The sequence below is a fragment of the Myotis yumanensis genome, unplaced genomic scaffold (genome assembly GCF_028538775.1).
Source record: "Myotis yumanensis isolate MYYU_CA2020_CCGP unplaced genomic scaffold, mMyoYum1.0.hap1 SCAF_16, whole genome shotgun sequence".
NCBI classification, from domain to species: domain Eukaryota; kingdom Metazoa; phylum Chordata; class Mammalia; order Chiroptera; family Vespertilionidae; genus Myotis; species Myotis yumanensis.
Window position 1 is genome coordinate 37,756,016 of NW_027223767.1, and position 17,812 is coordinate 37,773,827.

The window sequence follows — 17,812 nt, forward strand, 5'->3', positions numbered from 1 at the left end:
AAGGAGGGAGCAAAGGCCTGCTGACAAGACTTCTTCAGAGCTCAAAGGAGGGAAGGGGCTGGCAGCCGCCCCAGGAGGTGCAGGGGCCCAGAGCAGGGTGCTGGGGGTGGGTGGGAAGGGAAGCAGCCGCCAGCCCCGCCTGAGCAAACTAATCTCGCTTCCATCTCTGCAGGGGAAGGCGGCTCATATCTCACACTCCTGCTCAGATCTGCTCCGTGGGACTCGGCACAGGGGGAGGGGGTGGGAGAGCCGAGGGGGCGCCCATGTCTGTGAATTATCACCACTGACTGCAGGCTAGAGCAGCAGCTGGTTAGGTGTTTCGTTCACCCCACTGAGTGACTGAAGACAAAGTGATAATGGAGCAACTGTGGAAGGGGAGGCCTTGGGGGAGGGGTGGGAGATCTCCGTCCCAACCCCCTTAGGTAGCTTATCAGACCCCAAACAGGAGGCCCAGCTTGCAAAGGCCCTGGAGGGAGGAGGGGGGAAGGCCTCCACTCGGACACCTTTGTGTGAAGGAGTATGACCCCTGGCTCTTCCACGGACCCTTACCTGGAAGCTGGTGACTAACATAAGTTGGGGAGGGTTTACCAGTTGCCCCAAAAGTGGGCCTGAGTCAACTCAGCAATGAGAGGCGAAGGTGACAGAGCAGGGCCACCACCTCCTCTCCAGAGGCAGGCCTGACATGTGGGTCAGGCCCCCGCAGAACCTCCCCCAGCCAGAAACAGAGCTGCCACTCTATCAGGCAGGTCCTATATATTTTTATTTTTAGAAGTTAAAGTAGATACAGCAATATACAAAAACACACACACAATAATATAAATTTTTACACTATGAAGTATACATTGGAATTTGGTGCAGTGGCCAGGACAACAGCTTAAAACCACTGTGTAAGTAGGTTAAGCGATCAATGGGACCCCTCGGCTGGGCTAGGGTCGGGCAGGGGCAGACAGAAGAGAGAGCGCGGGTAGGTCCTGGAGAACTTGGTTCTTTAAGAGAGCGGCTGACCAAGTCTCAGCTTCTCTCACAACCAGAGTTAAACCCAGATACAAATGCTACTCAAAGCCCTGAACTGTACATCTGCTCCAGAGAAGCCGGATCCTTGCTCCAGATCCCTCGGATCTAGATCTCTCATGTTATGAGTCAAGCTTATTATGAACAAGAGAGTTTCTGGAGAAGGGAGAGCTCTGTGCAACGTGTCAATCGGTTCTAGGCGGGAAGACAGGGATGGCCAAGGGCAACCCCTGTGTGTCTTGGAGAGAAAGTCCTCATCCCCTTAATTCAGAAACTGGCTAACTGGGGTATACCAACAGCATTCCATAGAAACGCCCATCAACTGACTCAGGCGGTTTGGGACCACCCACTATAGCCATGCCTCTGGGCCAGAGGGGCCCCAATAGCAAAGACCACCTCTTCCGCTCCTGAGTGTCCCGAAGGGCACAGTAAATTCGACCTGTTCTGCCTCAGCTGTGGGGCCTCAGCCGGGAGAGTCATCAGTGTGGGGGGGAGCTGGGAGCACGCTCCCTCACACAGGGACAGACGGAGTTTATCAGCAAGCCTTTGCCCCTGGGTTAACCAAGTGAAGAAGTAATTACAGGTGCTGTGGGCAATCACCAAGAAACTGGGGTGACAGCCACATTCCCTGAGCTCTACCAGACCCTCGGTTGGGGCCCCACTGTCTGAGTCATGTTCAACCTGTCACTCTCTCCCTCTTACTCCAGGAGGTCCTGAGACCAGATTCCTAAAGCAAACAGGACAAGGGACCTTTGGACACTGCAAGGGGCCATGCCATAAGAGAGGTGGGGGCTGGGGGGAAGAGTCACCCCATTCTTTATAAGGCACCCACAGAACCACCGGGCTCTGAATAGGAGCGCATGTCCAAGGGGGAAGGGAGGAAAGGTTGTAAGTACCCCTCTGCCAGCCTTACCTACTAACAGACCAACAATAAAAGGAAAATAAAAACTCTATTTAAAAAGACTAGAAGGTTTAGGTTCTCCTTCAACCTTCCTATTTCAAAACCAAAGGCCACGCCACAGCTCCAGAGGTCCTTTAAGGGCTGGGCCTGAGGCCCGTTTCAGGGTTTGTATGAAGTGTCAGCCTGAAGAAAGCTGAATGCCTGAAGCACCAAGGAGGCTATTAACTGAGTTTTCGTAAATACAGAAAAAGGCTATGCTGATACAGTGTTTTTGCCTTTTAATTATTATTATTACTTTAAATTTAAAAAGAAACCTAGGGGCTCTGAAAGTCCTATCTTTTATTTGGATGTTAGCAAGATTAAAAGTGCAGTGCCAGGGTATGCAGCTGGAGGCAGCCTGTGGCGTTAGCTTACAGAAAAGGGCAGAGGGATGCCGCTGGCACCAGGAGGCACTTGTCGAACAACAATAACAAGCTGCTGAGAAAGGAGGGCAGGGGGACAAAAACACACGTTTCCTTTCCTTTCCTCCCTCTTGCCACCCCTTCCACATCCCCTGATCACAGTCTCAGAGAACGCTGTCTTATTTGCATTTAGATAAAAGCATATCACCCACATTCATTCATTTCTCTATTTGAAAACAGTGCCCAGATTGCTCAGATAGCAGAAGTAGGAGATTAAAACAAATCTGGAACCACAGAGTGAGGAGTTCAGATGCTCTGAGGCTTGGCTGTCTAAGGGGTGGAACAGAGGTGCCTCCGTCATCTCTCGCTGCAGCTTCAGTCCTTGGCGCCTCACATGGGGGAGGTAGCGCACTCTGAGGTCAGCTCCATGTCAAATGTGAGGGACTCTGGAGGGACAGACAGGGAGAGCTGGTCAGTTGCCTGGCGAGGCACACACCGCTAGCCTTTTGGGGGACAGAGGCTCAGGCCACCTCTGCCACCCAGTCTCCTGCCCCTTGTGGCCAAGTCAGGGTTGGATAACCTAGATTCACTCTCCTCCCTATAAGATCTTGCCCTGGAAGGGCACAGCCCCTTCCTACCTTAACTCATTCCCAACTCTATGTGCTTAACCAACCGTTTGAGTCCCAAGCAGCGCGATTGCGCTGCTGAGATTTTATGTCGAGAAAACATACGATTCGTTTGAGTCCCAGGGGGTATTGAAAAAACACTGTCGAAGAATCCCAAACAGTGCAACCGCGCTTTCTCTAAATGAGTACGAAAAGACCCAAACAGCGTGATAGCGCTTGTTTTATTTTATGTCGAGAAATACCAAGCAGCACGATCGCGCTGCTTGGGACTCAAATGGTTAAAGACGACCCAGGGCTGCCCTGTTGAATGCGGCAGCCTGGAGTCACAGTGGCTAGTCCAAAGCGAGAGGGGCTGTGGCTGCAAAACACCCAGCAGATTTCAAAGACTCAGTGCAAACACCTCACTCATTTTTTTCCTTACACATTGAAATGATAGTATATTGGATTTATTGGGCTTCACAGAAAATATTAAAATCAACCTCACCTGTCTCCTTTCACTGTTTTTAACGTGGCTACTGGAAGATGTACACTTACGCACGTGGCGTGGTGCATTTCCGCCGGAGAGCGCCACTCTCGAGCCCCTGCTACAATCCCCGTGACCAGCTCTTGGCTCCGCACACGGGCCATCACACAAGGGGGACCAACTGCCCTCCAAATACTCACCAAACTGCCCTCCTGCTGAGGGTTCAGCACCTTCACCATTATTTCCAAACTGCATCAATGAATCTAAAGTGCGGGGGGACATCGGCAGGTCAATGGTATTGCTGCAGGTCGTTCTGTAGGAAATGGGGAGCAGCGGGAGGGGAAAGGGCCGGGTTGACAAGACACAATGGATAAAAATAAAAAATAAAAAAAAAAGAACAAAACACACACACACAAGCCATCAAACTCTGGTCTCCAACAGAAAAATAAAAGCTCAAGCTTTTTAAATGCACAAGATCACCGTGAGTACTGAACACAGCCCAGGCCTCCAACCCTCGCAGAGTAACTCTCACCCATGTCCCATTTCCAGGGTAACTGAGGACATTAGAAATGGAGGCAAAATTGGGAGAGGAGGCCACTTACGGTGTCACACAGATGAACTTGGTCTTCAGGTAGGGGGCAGCACCTGGGAAGAGGAAACCGGGCCTTACTGAGTGTGCCCCTCTCGGGGCAGGGCAGGAGGAAGCGGCTGCCCCAGCTGGGCTGACCTGAAACTCACTCCATCCTTGAGCAGAGACTGTTTTGAATCGCCATCTCCCTTCAGGGCTGCCCTCCCACTCTGTACACGACCTGATGTTCTAGGCCAGTGATGGCGAACCTTTTGAGCTCGGCGTGCCAGCATTTTGAAAAACCCTAACTTAACTCTAGTGCCGGGTCACATATAGAAATTTTTTGATATTTGCAACTATAGTAAAACAAAGACTTATATTTTTGTTATTTATTTTATATACTTAAATGCCATTTAACAAAGAAAAATCAACCAAAAAAATGAGTTCGCGTGTCAGAGGTGTCATAGGTTCGCCATCACTGCTCTAGGCCCTTGCAGCCTGGAAGTTCCATGAAGTTTTCCTTAACTACAGAGACTGTCCCACTCGAGCCCAGATAAATGCCAGCCTGTGCTCCTGCTCTCCCTGGACTGTGTTAACGTGTAACTGCCCGGATGTGGTCTGAGGGTAGTGTGCTGGCCGGTCGCGTCACTCAGATGACTTCTCCACATGCAGAAGCAGAGTACGCAGTGTGGGCATCCTGGTCAGTCACCACCGTCCCTCTGTCTCTAAGAGAACGTGAAGCCTCTGATGCTTGTGGTTCCAAAGCTGAGGGTCACACCTGCTATTCCTATTGGCACTAACCTGCCTCTGTTACATTCTTAGGTGAGGGTATGAGAAACTTTCCAGTTGGATAACTACGTCACAAGAAAAGCAGCCTCTCTGTAAAAGGAAGGTGTTTGTGGTGCAGTACAATGGACTCTGGACTGGAAAACAGGAGGCCCAGGTGGATTCAATAACAGAAACCCTGGGGCAAGGCCCTTAATTCATGTGTAAAATAAATGGGAAGCAGAGGAGGAAGGTGCCCATCTCTGCCATTTCTAATTCTTTTAGACACACGTGAGAATTGGAAAAAATGCATTTCAGGTACTAAATACTTACACCAAGAGGTCAAGGAACCTTGGAGACACTGGTATGAAATTTGGGGGGTTCAGGTGAATAGATCACGTAGGAGGCAGAGAGTAGGGTGGGGCGGGTTGCGAGAAGCACATGTATAAAGCTAGGGGCTTATACAGAAACTGAGGAATCAGAAAGTATAAGGACAATCTGACAGAAGGCATTGCCAAGGGGTCCTTAGATCCCTGCCACCTAAGTTATTTTTTTGGCCAAGAAATAGATTTATACAGTACAGAATCCAAAGAAGCTACTGAGGCAGGGTTCTGGTGTCTTAGAAATCCATTTGGCCCAGATCTGAGGGGAGCTGACACCCCAGATAGAAAAGGATTTCAACTCACCAATGATCTGGATAGCTGAGCAAAATAGCTTCATCCTGAGATGGAACAGCAGAAGCACACGAGAGCTAAGACTAAAAGCCAAATTGTGGCTCCGTCCAAGGTTGTAAATGTACTTTATCCAATTTGTAAGGTAAGGGATTTGTCATTTCTAAGCGGGGCCTCTCTCCCAAAGCCATAAGGAAATACTGTGTGGGCTTACGGAAAAGTAAGGAGGAGGGAAGAGTCCCCGGAAAGCCCGTGTCCCTGGGAGATAACACCTTCGTGACTGGAGTAGAAAGGAAATGGCCAAAGACTCATCTTGCTGGAGACACCCATTTTAATACAAGAGCTGCACATACACCCTGTCCACCCCTATCTGCCCACTGGACCCCGTCTCCAGGCTCACACCACACCAAGCCCCTCCCTGCACACTGCTTACACTTGCCTCACCAGGACGCAGGCAAAACACTCAAGTAATTAGTTCCTTTTTTGTGACTGGCATCTTGCCCCTGAGGCAACACCAATGTCTCCAAGCAGGACAGGACCTTGCCTCCCTGACACACAGGAGGGGAGGGTGGTAATGGAGGGCACGGCCTCAGAGTGGGAACTTGGACCCTGAAAGTATAATTAGTCGAAATACCAGCACACGGGCCTAATTGTCCTCTGCAGAAGGAACAAAGAGCAGTGTGACGGGGCCTGATAAAGAGATCTCCCAACTGAAGCACAAAGTGGAAAGAGAGATAAGTAGCAGACAGGAAGTGAGAGTTAAACTCTTCTAGAATATGAACAAAACTCAAAACCAGAACAAGGGGAAAAGGAAAGTCAATTGTCAAGTAGCTCAAATTTCAGCCCCAAGAAATTCTTCAGAGGGAATTCCTATGAAAAAGTGGGAGGGAAGCTGGTGGGTTTGTGTGTGAGCTATTTGTACAAAAACCATCTTTGCAAAATCAACTGGGTCAGGGCAGCTAACCTCAAAGGATCACTTTAAGCCACTGTTGGTTTCCATGATTAAGAAAAGTGAAATAAAAAGAATGACGGCAAATCATAACTTCCTCATCAGGATCTAGACCAGTGATAGCGAACCTTTTGAGCTCGGCGTGTCAGCATTTTGAAAAACCTTAACTTAACTCTGGTGCCGTGTCACATATAGAAATTTTTTGATATTTGCAACCATAGTAAAACAAAGACTTATATTTTTGATATTTGTTTTATATAGTTAAATTCCATTTCACAAAGAAAAATCAACCCCAAAAATGAGTTCATGTGTCACCTCTGACACGCGTGTCATAGGTTTGCCATCACTGATCTAGACAGAGAACCTAGAGAGCTGAAAGCAGCAAACACTGATGGGAACAGACTACAAGGGCTCTGCCCCTCCATGCTGATGACAGCGCTAGAGATTAAGGTTTCATAGAAAATAATTTGCATGTAACTTATATGAACACGTTAAAAAACATCTTCTTTCCAATAGCTACACATTCTAAACATCAACTCCACACCCCTCCCACCAGTTACCATCTTGCCTTTCGATCACCGCTCTCCCCGACTCTGCTTTCAACCCATGTTCCGATGCTGCTAACACTCATTTCCTGCAGAAAGCCTTTCTTCATCCCACTCGACACTGCTTACATTGTTCAGTGACGAGGAAAAGGAAACACGCTAGACTGAAGTCTGGGTCACAAACCTTCTAGCATCTACTATGTGAGAAGCACTCTGCTTGCTGGGCATCCTGTCACTAAAGAATTCTGTCCTTGCTTTCTCTTTGCAGCATTTTGGGAATGTGTGGGGGTGGGTGGGGGTGCTCCCTGGGGGCAGACACTAGTGACTCTTGAGTCCTCTCTCTCGCTAACCCATTAGCCACCCCAATAGCACTCACTACAAAGTCCTTCCCCATAAAGAGGAATAAAGATCACTGGTTCCTTAGGCACCCTCTGCCTGTCCTCCAAGTCCCCACCTTTCCCCAGAATTAAATGTCTGACACGGAAAATCAACAACTACCTGGGTCAGCCTCAGGATGCTCCTGGCTCTCTGGCCGACAATACTTTCCGAACGCCTCCTCCTTAGGAATGTCGGGGTAGAGATAGACCAGTGGAGACACCAGGATATTGGTAGCATCCATGATCTTATAGCCCATGATGATTTCCGCGAACGACATGTTGTTCAGCTGCTGCTTAGTATATGGTTCCACCGACTGGATCTGTGTCTTACCTGTCATGGGATATGGGAAAGGAAGATAATGGAACCTATGGCTAGGTAACCTCAGGGAAAACGGCCTCGATTATTTTTCCTTGAGAGGGGAGGATTTAGGCCAACCTAGCACTCGAGATGCTGAATCCTGCCCAGTCTCCAGCACGGAGGGATATATTCAACAGACGTCTGGAGAGGCTATCCAGCTGGGTCACAGGTAATACATTTGAATAACTACTTGCATAACATATATTAACAGGGTAGGGAAGAAAGAAGATAAAGGATAAAACGTAAATTGCAAATTTCTAGGCAATTATTAACCCCTGGAGCAAGCAAAACAAACATGGCAAACTAATCCTTCAGCTGGAAGAATTTTAGAGAAAAGTCGTCAACCAAGTGTGTTTTGCAAGTCTCAGGCGGGGGTGCAAGGCCATCTCTTCCCACTAGGGGGCAGTGAGTGCTTGAAACTAGCAGCAGCCATGGCGGCAGCAATGGAGTGGGAGGGAGCAGCCAAGCTTACCGCTGATGTCCTTCTCCACCCAAGTGAAGGTGACACCTCCTTCTTTGCTGCTTTCACTGAATCTTAGCAGGAAGGTACCTGGGGGCTTGGTGCTCAAGATGGCCCTCTCTCTTTCCTTGCTGATAAAGCCCATTATGTACCTGGAGCCAAAGAGAAACAACAAGGTTAGGGTTGAAGGGGCCCAGCCACGGGCCTGCTGAGACAGCAGGTGACTTGTTACACCTGTGTATTCTGCCAGACACAAGAGTGTTAACCTACCCTTCATTCCAAAGGGCCAGAATGTACTTTTTCACAAGGTCAATGATATTGTCCAGCCAGACCCAGAAGGAGAAGCCCTTGCCAGCCATGTTTTCCTGGAGAAAAGAATAATGGGAAGGCCAAGTCTACCACCATCCCAGCCTTTTCCTTCCTAGGGGTTCAATGCCACCAACATCCTCAGGCCTATCTACCCTCAGGCAGGTCCTACTGGCCGCTGGACTAAGAGTCTAGGGCCTTCAGGCCCAGCACCCTCCCAAGCGACCTCACTGGTGAGCATCACCTCCCACAACTATTCCCAAGACATGATGGCAAGGAGTTAAGAAGATTGCTTACTTTGCAAAATTTAGCCCATGTGATCTGACACCCTGAATAGTTCACACCAGGTCCTGAAGGAAAAAAGAATAAAGTAATATAATTTCCAGCTTTAAATGAAGATCTTCTTTCTTTATTTCTTTTTTATCTATTGATTTTAGAGAGAGAGAAAGGGAAGAGAGAAACATGCACCCGTTGTCCCACCCATTCATGCATTCATTGGTTGACTCCTATATATGCCTTCACCAGGGATCGAACCCGCAACCTCAGTGTATTGGGACAATGCTCCAACAAACCAACCGAGCCACCCAGTCAGGACAAGATCTAATTCTTAAAACAGAACACATTCATATACACTTGTCCTACAATGGGCCTTGAAACCATTGATTTTCATGTATTTAAAGGTTGCCGCCATGTGCAGATATGCACATGCTTAAGCAAGCAAGCACCCACTTTTTGACCCCCTCCTCCCTGAGTAGTTGTTTAGTCCAGCAGAGGTGGTAGGTGATGTACCAAGTCCCCCCTGCTCTTCCCTAGCTAGTGGTGGCCCAGGGACACACGGATGAGCAGACACCTGGGGTTACAGGGCCACATTTAGTGGCAGCACAGACAAATATACTTATAGCCCAGGTAGCACACAAAATTTCTACTAAAAATTTTCTACCTACGGTTTATTGAAGAAATGGACAGGGATATCAAGCCTATAGTTCCACCTTCTAACATGCACTGGGAGGTGAGGGAGATGCCACCATGAGAAAAGAAATCTGCCTCCCGCCTCATAAGAAAGATCACCAGGAGGCAAACTTCCTCTGCACCTAACTTCCCCACCAGCAGGAGCACAGGTTTCTGGCCCTGGCACAGAGCCTTGCTCAGTAAACTTTCCTAAATGAAGGCCAGGTTCCTCTTCTGAGGAGCAGAGGAGGGAGAAGAGGTAAAATGCTGACCTAGGAGTTTCTCTGCCAGCGTAGTCAACTGTTCGATGCTCAACCCTCGCTTCGTGGTGGAAGAGAACTGCCAGCTCAGCACCTCGGCAACCTGATCCCAGGTTCCAATTGGGGGTTTTGTGAAAAAGTTCACGTTCTATTGAAAATAACACATTTGCTCACTTAGATAAGGACAGTGCTTGAGGACCTGCACGAGGTGCCACCCCCACCTCTGGGCAGTGAGGGAGTCAGAAGGCACTAACCTTGGGGTTGTTGGTCAGCATGTTATACCACAGGATGGATGCCCAAGCATTTGGCATCTGACAGATGTTGGAAATCACCACCACTGGCAGGGAGTGTGTCTGTGGAGAAAGTGGGAGCTGAGTTGGTTGCGGGTGGAGGGAAGGGAGGTAGGAGGCCCTCATGGCTTCAAAAATTTCTTCACCAGTATGCTCCCGGGTTCGGAATAGAAGGCCATGCCATAAACCACACCCATAAACTGCACCAGAGTAGGAAGAATGCCGAACACAGGCCACAGGACTCAGCTTGTTGTCGTAACATAACTAAGAACTTGTAAAACCTGACTTGCTCAAAGCTGGACTCACAGTCCACAGATTCTTCAAGAATAGAAGCTGTATCTGCCCATTAAACAGAGAGGTCCCAAAAGTCAAAGACTAGGATTCCTGCCTTTGCGGGTATATCTTTAATTTAAAGATCAAGAAAGTTAGGAAAAGAGAATGCAGAGGCCATGATTTTCTGTATACTAAAATAGTTGACTTTTTAAAGACTTCTTGCCCAAACTTGAGAAATTAGCTATCATCAATTTCTACATACAGATTTGATATCAAGTTTGCATAAAGCTGAGTACATAGGTACCTTCTAAGCATTCAAGCAAGACTATACTCTCAGATGGAATATTAAAGAATTTTTTTTTTTTTTAAATTAGCAAAACTGAATGCAGTGCCTTACAAAGAGTCATCATCACTCCACCTTCTGTAGGAAAAATACCATCTAGGAGTCCTTGTCCGGAACCACCCCTGCATGTAGCACTGTCCCCATTCTGTGGCAGAACTCACCTCTAGGTCAATCTTGAGGCCTTGGTGATACACCTCAGTCTCAAAGGTGATCAGGTGCAGCTCCTCGGTCACAATCAGGGAGGCCTACAACATCAAGAAGGACATTCGGTACTAAGCCACAGTGAAGGAGAGGAACATGCCACAGCCACGCTGCACTAAGACGAGTAACCCACCAGGTGGCCACTCACAAACTGTCAGGGACACAACTCTATGCACATGCTCTCTTCAACACTACGACTCTCCAATGCTAGGACCCTCAACCTGACCTTTTACTGAGTTTTATAATATTACAGAGATCCAAACAGGTCATTTATAAAATGGGTAAGGCATAAAGAATATCAAAACAATGAACGCCTGTTTAAAGAAACACCCAGTTTAAAGAAATACCATTACCACTGAGATTCTCTGGGCATCTTTTCCCAACCCCATCCCTGTCCCTCTGTAACTGCTATTTTGTCTTTTGGGTTCATTATTTCCTAGCTTTTCTTATGGTTTGACCATAATTATATCTCTAAACAGTGTATATATTGTTTTGTTTTAGATGTTTGTGAACCCTATATATATGGAATCATACCCTATGTATTCTTTGGTGACTCACTTCTGACATCCCTGTGGTTGTGTGCATAGCGATTTATTTATTTTCACTGTTGTGTAATATTCCATCAATGATTTACAACAAATCATTTACCCGTTCTGGTGGTGATGGGTATTAATGTGAGTTGTATTCAGGGCTTATCACCAGGCTGCTGGGACATTTGTACATGCCTCCAGGTACACGTGTGCAAAGGTTCTCTATTGTTAAGTCCCAGGAATGGCATTGCTGGTTTATAAAGTATGCTCCTTTTATAATGCCAAATTGTTTTCCAAAGCCACTCTAACAATTTATACTCCCACCAGCAACCTTATTTTGAACAAGAGTTACTAATGGCTTCTAAGAAACAGAATTTCAGTTCATTTTTAAAATATTCTTTTTCTGGTTACAAAAGTAGTAAGTATTCAGTTTAAAATGCAAATATTACGGAAATAGTATAGAGTAGCCTCAGATACTAATAGCAGCACAAATAAATAAGTGCTGCTTAATGTATATTCCTCTAGAATTTTTTAATGCATACATGAACACGCATAACACAGTGTCATGTGTTTTTAAAATGAATATACCAATATTCTACTTGGAATATTTTGTACCTTGCTTTTATCTAAACAAATGTGCCACATACATTTTTCCATAACACTGCACATAAACTACTTCACTCCTTTCTGTCAAATATTATAAATTCAATTCATTTTTGTTGTAGTGTGTGTGTGTGTGTGTGTGTGTGTGTGTGTGTGTTTTAAGGCCTGCTACATTTTAGTGAAAAGAGAAAAATGGCTCGGGACAAATATGAGAAAAAGAACAGGGTGTCATAATTTTTTTTTAAAGATTACATACTACTTTTTGGTCACATTTCTCTATTTTTTCTAAAGCTTATTTTTGACACTAAGAATCCAATAATCTGAATCAATGGGAGGCAGAGAAGAAATAAGGGGGATAAAGAACAGGTAGGTTTTGTTCTTTTTCTTTTTAAAACTAACAAACTCAGATTTGTTACAACCGTCTATCCCTCCTCAGTCAGAAAAACAAGGCAGCTGGCAGAGGCTGGAAGAGGAATCTGGAAAGCCCCAGGCCAGGTGGCAGGCTTCCTTGCTACTAAATGGGTGTGGGTAACGCAGCAAGGGACTTTCCACTCCTACTTAATAGGATGTTAACTCTTGGGACAATCAAGGAAATGCTCCAGCCAGAAGACTCCTGGCAGATGAGACTCCCGGGATCAGGTCATTTTGGCCCACAGCAACTCTTCCGAATGACTGACTACAACTGAAACAGCCCTTTTCCTTTCCCCCTCAAAGAAAACCCTCCCAGCTGGCTTTTATCCCCCCAAAAACTTACGTCACAATTGGCTCGGCCCCCATTCCCACATCTTTGCTCTCTCAGGGTCTGTAAGAAAAGCAAAGAGCATCTCTGTCACGTGAGGCCGCCCCCTCCCGTCTCCCTCTGCCACAGCCCCACGGAGAAGGACCAGGTTTCTCCGGCGTACCAAGTGTTTGAATTCTGCAGAGAGGCTGCCGTTGTTGGATTCTTCCATGTTCATGACTTTTGTGTTTGTGCCCAGAATGTTAAATTTCCTGGATCTGAATCACAGGAGAAAAACCAACCACATAAGTCACAGAGTGGCCAGAGGACAAAGTTAAAGTGAACAGAACAAAAGGAAGCCCCTAGGCTGAACTCACCCTCGGAGAGCTGCTACATCCCCGGAGTCTCTGTTAAGAACACAAACCAGTGTTAATAAAACAGGCCCCGTGTTTCTTCAAAAAATCTACTTTAAACACCTGTAATTTACTCTGGTAGAAAAACTGCTGTGTTGCTGGGAATTTCTATCATTCAATTACATTTGTTATGTGAAATATACCAAACCTGTACATGCTTAAGTAGTAGACACAGCTGGTTGCCTACCCAACATCATCTGCTCCCTTCCTAACAGAACTTTGCTTCTCAGTACCCTTCCATCCCCACCTCCCGGGGATCCTGATCATTAAGTCCATCAGAACATAACATGCCCACAGTGCAGTGGTCCAGGGGGTGAGGACATGACCTACATGGTTTCAATCAGACTGGGAAGGAATTACAACCCAGGCTGGATTTACACTCCATAGCTGTGAACATGAGAAAGGAAGCACATGGCCTTTGCTACAGGCAACCATGTTGCAACCCAGAAGGGAACTTTGCAATGCAGGTGATGCTTATGATGACAGAGAAGGGACAAACAATTCTGGGTCCTTGATGCCTTCCATGAGTCACTGACCTCACCATCAGGAACTTGCCCTAACTCTGCATTTCCAGTTATACTGGGTTGCAAACTTCCTTATTATTTAAGTCACACTGGATTTTCTGTAAAAGTTTACTGTTACCTGAAACTCAGAGCATCACATTTGGTATACTATTCCCAGTGTGCCCACTGTCCTTTAACTCTTTTTTTTTTAATGTATAATCTTTTTATATAGTCACATTTCCTGGTCTTTTCCTTTTTATTATTTTACTAGAGGCCCGATGCACAAAATTTGTGCAAGGGGCTTGGCCCTCGCAGTCGCAACAGCTTGCCTCAGCCCTTGCAGCCCCGGCTTCGGATGTTAGGCTATTGGTCTAATTAGCATATTACGCACATGCCTGGGCCACAGGCTCCATCCCCACTGGGGGGGTTTGTGGGGGGCAGCCAATCCATGATTCTCTCTCCTTCTCTCTCCTTCCCTCTCTGAAATCGGTAAAAATATATTTTAAAAAAAGAATCAACATCTTTATAATAAGATTAGAAGTCTACAATCCAGAAATATGACTTGTCACACCACTTTTTACAAAATCCCTTCCTCAATAAAATGTCAGTTTTCTTCAGATAGATCTTAAACATTTTGTTTAAGCTGATCACAATATATTTTACTTTTTTTGCTTATTATGAGATTATTTTTTCTATTATAATTTCTAACTGGTTAATGCTACTATATGGTTAAGGTTATTAATTTTTGCTTATTTATTTACTAAACCTACCACCTTCCTCAAGCCCCTTATTTCATTAGTAATTATTTTCCAGTTCATTCTGGATAAAATTTCCAGACAAATAACTATTATACCTAAAATTAAGAATACATTTTTTCTCTTTTCTAAGCTCTTAAAAGGGTGTGTGCATTTTAATTTTCAAAAGGTTCTGTCAAATTTTGAAAATTATTCCATCGTAATGAAGTATAGAACAATTTTTGAAAATCCATTTCCCCTATATATTCTCAGTTTTGTATAATATGAATAAATTGCATTTACAAGTAAAAATTTAAAGAAAAAGAGGGACTCAAGGTCACAATAGCAATCACAACTCAAATCTGTACCACTAGCTCTGTGGTTTTGTGCAGGCATGTAAATGACAATGCTCTGCAAGTTTTATGAAAACATTTGTACAAAAAAACAAAGATCTCTGAATGGAGATAAAGTCTCTTAAGTTCACATATCTGTCAAAGTGCTCATTTCTCTGTCATTTGAAAAAGATAAAAAAGAGCCAAGATAAGGAGTACTTACTTGTCAATGCACACTTTAATTTTAAGCTGATAATTTAACTCGGGGAATTTGACCAGCAATCTATTCCAAAAAAAGAAGAAAAAGTGTCTGAGCAAAAAACAACAATAATCCAGTTTTTAAAAAAAGTTTTAAGAAGTGAATAAATGACAATCCCAAATTCCTCTTCCTGCCAGAACCATCTTTGATCTTAAATTAAGCATCAGCCCTTTAGGCCAAAGTTACTGGGGGGAAAAAGCCTAAGAATTAAGAACTTGGACAAAATTGTGAGAGATTCACCAAAGGATAATAAAAGCCATTTCATGAAAAATATTACAGGAATACACACTCTGCAGCTGGTTTTCTTTCTGTTAAACCTGAAACGCAACACAAAACCAAATATCTAAGGGGGGAAATTTCACTGCGGAAGGGCAAACCCCAACATACCTGTCTGACTTGAGTGTGAAAGTAACACTTCCCTGCAGGCCTACCACCCACCTGCCCTGTGGTCCCCCTTAGCTTCTATACCACTAAGCCTTACTCCTTCCCTTAAAATCCTCAGGGAAAAGAAGGCTCAAAGAACAGAAAGAACTGGTATTACTTTGCCCCTGCTGTCTCAGACTGTAGGACTGGAATCATAAAAATATGCCCCCGTAACCTAAAAAAGATGACCATTCCTTAGCTTTTGACAGAAGGAACAAAGAGCAAGTCAATGTTACGCCAACAAATTTCCACAGTACTGTCTGTGCTGCCTGTGAAGAACAACCCTGAATACTGACTCTGCTCTCGTCTAAGAATGTCTCTCAATAAAACAGCTACCCAGGGTGGAAGTGTTGTGGCCCACCTGACTTTAGTAGTAAACTGGACACCGGTCTTGATGACTAATGGCCGGTCGGGATGCATGGGCATGCAGGGCTGCCGCTCAACCACAAAGGCACTGAAAGAGCAAGACAAGGACAGCAGTTCACACACTGCACAGTGGGCCAGCCTTCATCCTGTGCCCGTGAAGCGAGCCAATCTCTTGTTTAAGGACGTAATTGGGGAGGGGGTTGCTGAGGGAAAGGGACAAGGAGTCTAAATTACCTTTTCATTAAGTTTCTAAAGAGTTCCACAATTCTCTCCTCCAGCATTGGCCGGTGCTGTACAATGGGGTCCCCTTTGTAGGAAACTTTTTGCTGCAACTCCTCCAGTTTCTTAATTTGTTGGCGCGTCTGAAGTTGAGATTCTGCTAATGAGGTTATCCTGCCAATAAAATAAGAAAGTTACCAGTGACCTAAGGGAGGGTACATGGGTAAATGAGAGGGGGAAGGGTATACTATAGAGATAAACACTACTATGCAGTCCCCTACAATTAGAAAGGGGGACTGATTTTATTGTGGTAAAATATACATAACAAGAAATTTACCATTTGTATTTGTACAATTCAGTGGCATTAAATGTGAAAAGGGGGAATTTATTTTTCATTAAATAAGGAAAGGGGAAATTTATTTTGCCTCTTTAAAATAGTCCCTTCCTAAAGTTTTGCATTTCAAAGAGAGAGCTAGTTGCAGAGGAAGAAGTGTCAAAACTTATGCTACTAGGAGGTATTTAACAGAGTTAAATAGTGACAAGCAATAGAACCCACATATGGAGAATGTGAAATATGAAATTTGGCACTCACTTTTTTATCCTAACTTATCCTTATACCAAAATGTGAAGACTGGGGAAACATAAGAGGTAAGACCTCCCAAGAAGATGGATTTAAGTTAGCTCCGCCTTTCACTATCTGTGTAACCTTGGCCAACTCCCCATTGTGGGGCTTAATGTCTCCCTGCATGAGGGAAGGGGTTGAACTGCAGGATCCCCATGAGCCCTCTCAACATCGCCTTTCAATGGATCAAAGGATATGACTTTATGTTTCAAAATATTGATAACATGCACATAGAAAAAGTGGACAGGGAGACAAAGTTTGATTAAGTCTGTCCCCAAGAATAAAAAATATTATTGTCTCTCCTTGATGGTCTACCACTAGTTTAATAAAGACTAAAAGACCTCAAAGAGAGAAGGTGAAAGATGCAGGGAAGAGGGGGCAGAGATAGGACTTTTGAGCTCCCTGACTCCCTTCTGGCACTTATGTTCTCCCACCCCCGGAACTTAAGCTTTTTGGTTCCCTGATCAGAAAGCATTTAAAACTGCTTTCAGTAAATTAACAAAACTCGGGGTTAGTGAGGATATGAACAAACAGGTATTCTCATGTAGAGTTGCCCTGAATTTTCAATTTCATGCTCTGTGCATCTGGGCTCCCCATCATGTCACGTTTCTCCTAGTTTATTGAAGCTGGTGCAACCCATTCATTATCGGGCCTCGCATTTCAAGGGTGCTCATAAAGATGTGCTAGATGACTGTGTAAAAGAGCAGATTATAGAAGAGCATAAAGAACAACCCACTAATGTGAAAATGCTTGGATTTCTATCTTTTTGTGTATATATACAACAATAACAGCTGTCTAGATTGGTAGTCACCAAAATCTTAGCTGTAGGTAGCTCTGAATAATTCAGTTTTAAAAGACTTTTCTTCCCTTTATTAATTTTCTGGATTTGAACTTTTTCCCCTTATAAAAGAGCTTGTACAATTTTAGGTTATTTAACTAACTAAAACTTAAAATTTAGTGTTGGCCTTGGCCGGTATGGCTCGGTTGGAGCGTCGGCCCATACATCAAAGGTGGAGGGTTCAATTCCCAGTCAGGGTACATAGCCACATTGTGGATTTGATCCCTAGTCATGGTGTGTGGGGGAGGCAATGGACCAATGTTTCTTTCCCTCTCTCTTTCTCTCTCTCCCCCTCTTCCTCTCTCAAAAATAATTAAAAAAACAAAAACTTGTTTAAAGTGTTAAATACAATGAAACCTAAAACTTTATTTAAATTATAAAATAGAACAGATTTAGAATATAGTAATATAAATACATTTTTATTTTTAAAATTGTCCAAATAAAGTGAAAGCTTTAACTCTTAGAGCTAAATTTGACTACGTAAAAGTCCCCACCTTTGAGATGTAATACCAACACTTTGGGCCTGCAGCTATGAC

The 17,812-nt window shown here is 44.9% G+C and overlaps 1 protein-coding gene across 4 annotated transcripts in view; it reads right to left on the bottom strand.

Moving 5' to 3' along the window:
- Positions 1-742: 742 nt before the first annotated feature.
- The window catches only part of STAT3 (signal transducer and activator of transcription 3), a 50,095-nt gene continuing 33,025 nt past the window's right edge, over positions 743-17,812 (bottom strand). Inside the window, exons 9-24 of one of the 4 annotated variants that reach the window (XM_070394289.1) lie at positions 15,832-15,990; positions 15,593-15,685; positions 14,773-14,832; positions 12,945-12,974; positions 12,752-12,845; positions 12,604-12,651; positions 10,677-10,760; positions 9,864-9,962; positions 9,622-9,757; positions 8,699-8,751; positions 8,366-8,460; positions 8,108-8,247; positions 7,399-7,608; positions 4,005-4,047; positions 3,603-3,665; positions 743-2,759 (exon numbers count right to left, since the gene is read on the bottom strand). In XM_070394289.1, the coding sequence (XP_070250390.1) occupies positions 3,641-3,665; positions 4,005-4,047; positions 7,399-7,608; positions 8,108-8,247; positions 8,366-8,460; positions 8,699-8,751; positions 9,622-9,757; positions 9,864-9,962; positions 10,677-10,760; positions 12,604-12,651; positions 12,752-12,845; positions 12,945-12,974; positions 14,773-14,832; positions 15,593-15,685; positions 15,832-15,990 (1,369 nt within the window). In that variant the 3' untranslated portion in view covers positions 743-2,759; positions 3,603-3,640. Of the gene's footprint in view, positions 2,760-3,602; positions 3,716-4,004; positions 4,048-7,395; positions 7,609-8,107; positions 8,248-8,365; positions 8,461-8,698; positions 8,752-9,621; positions 9,758-9,863; positions 9,963-10,676; positions 10,761-12,603; positions 12,652-12,751; positions 12,846-12,944; positions 12,975-14,772; positions 14,833-15,592; positions 15,686-15,831; positions 15,991-17,812 lie in introns of all 4 variants that reach the window. The other 3 variants (XM_070394287.1, XM_070394288.1, XM_070394286.1) reach the window with 3 other exon arrangements.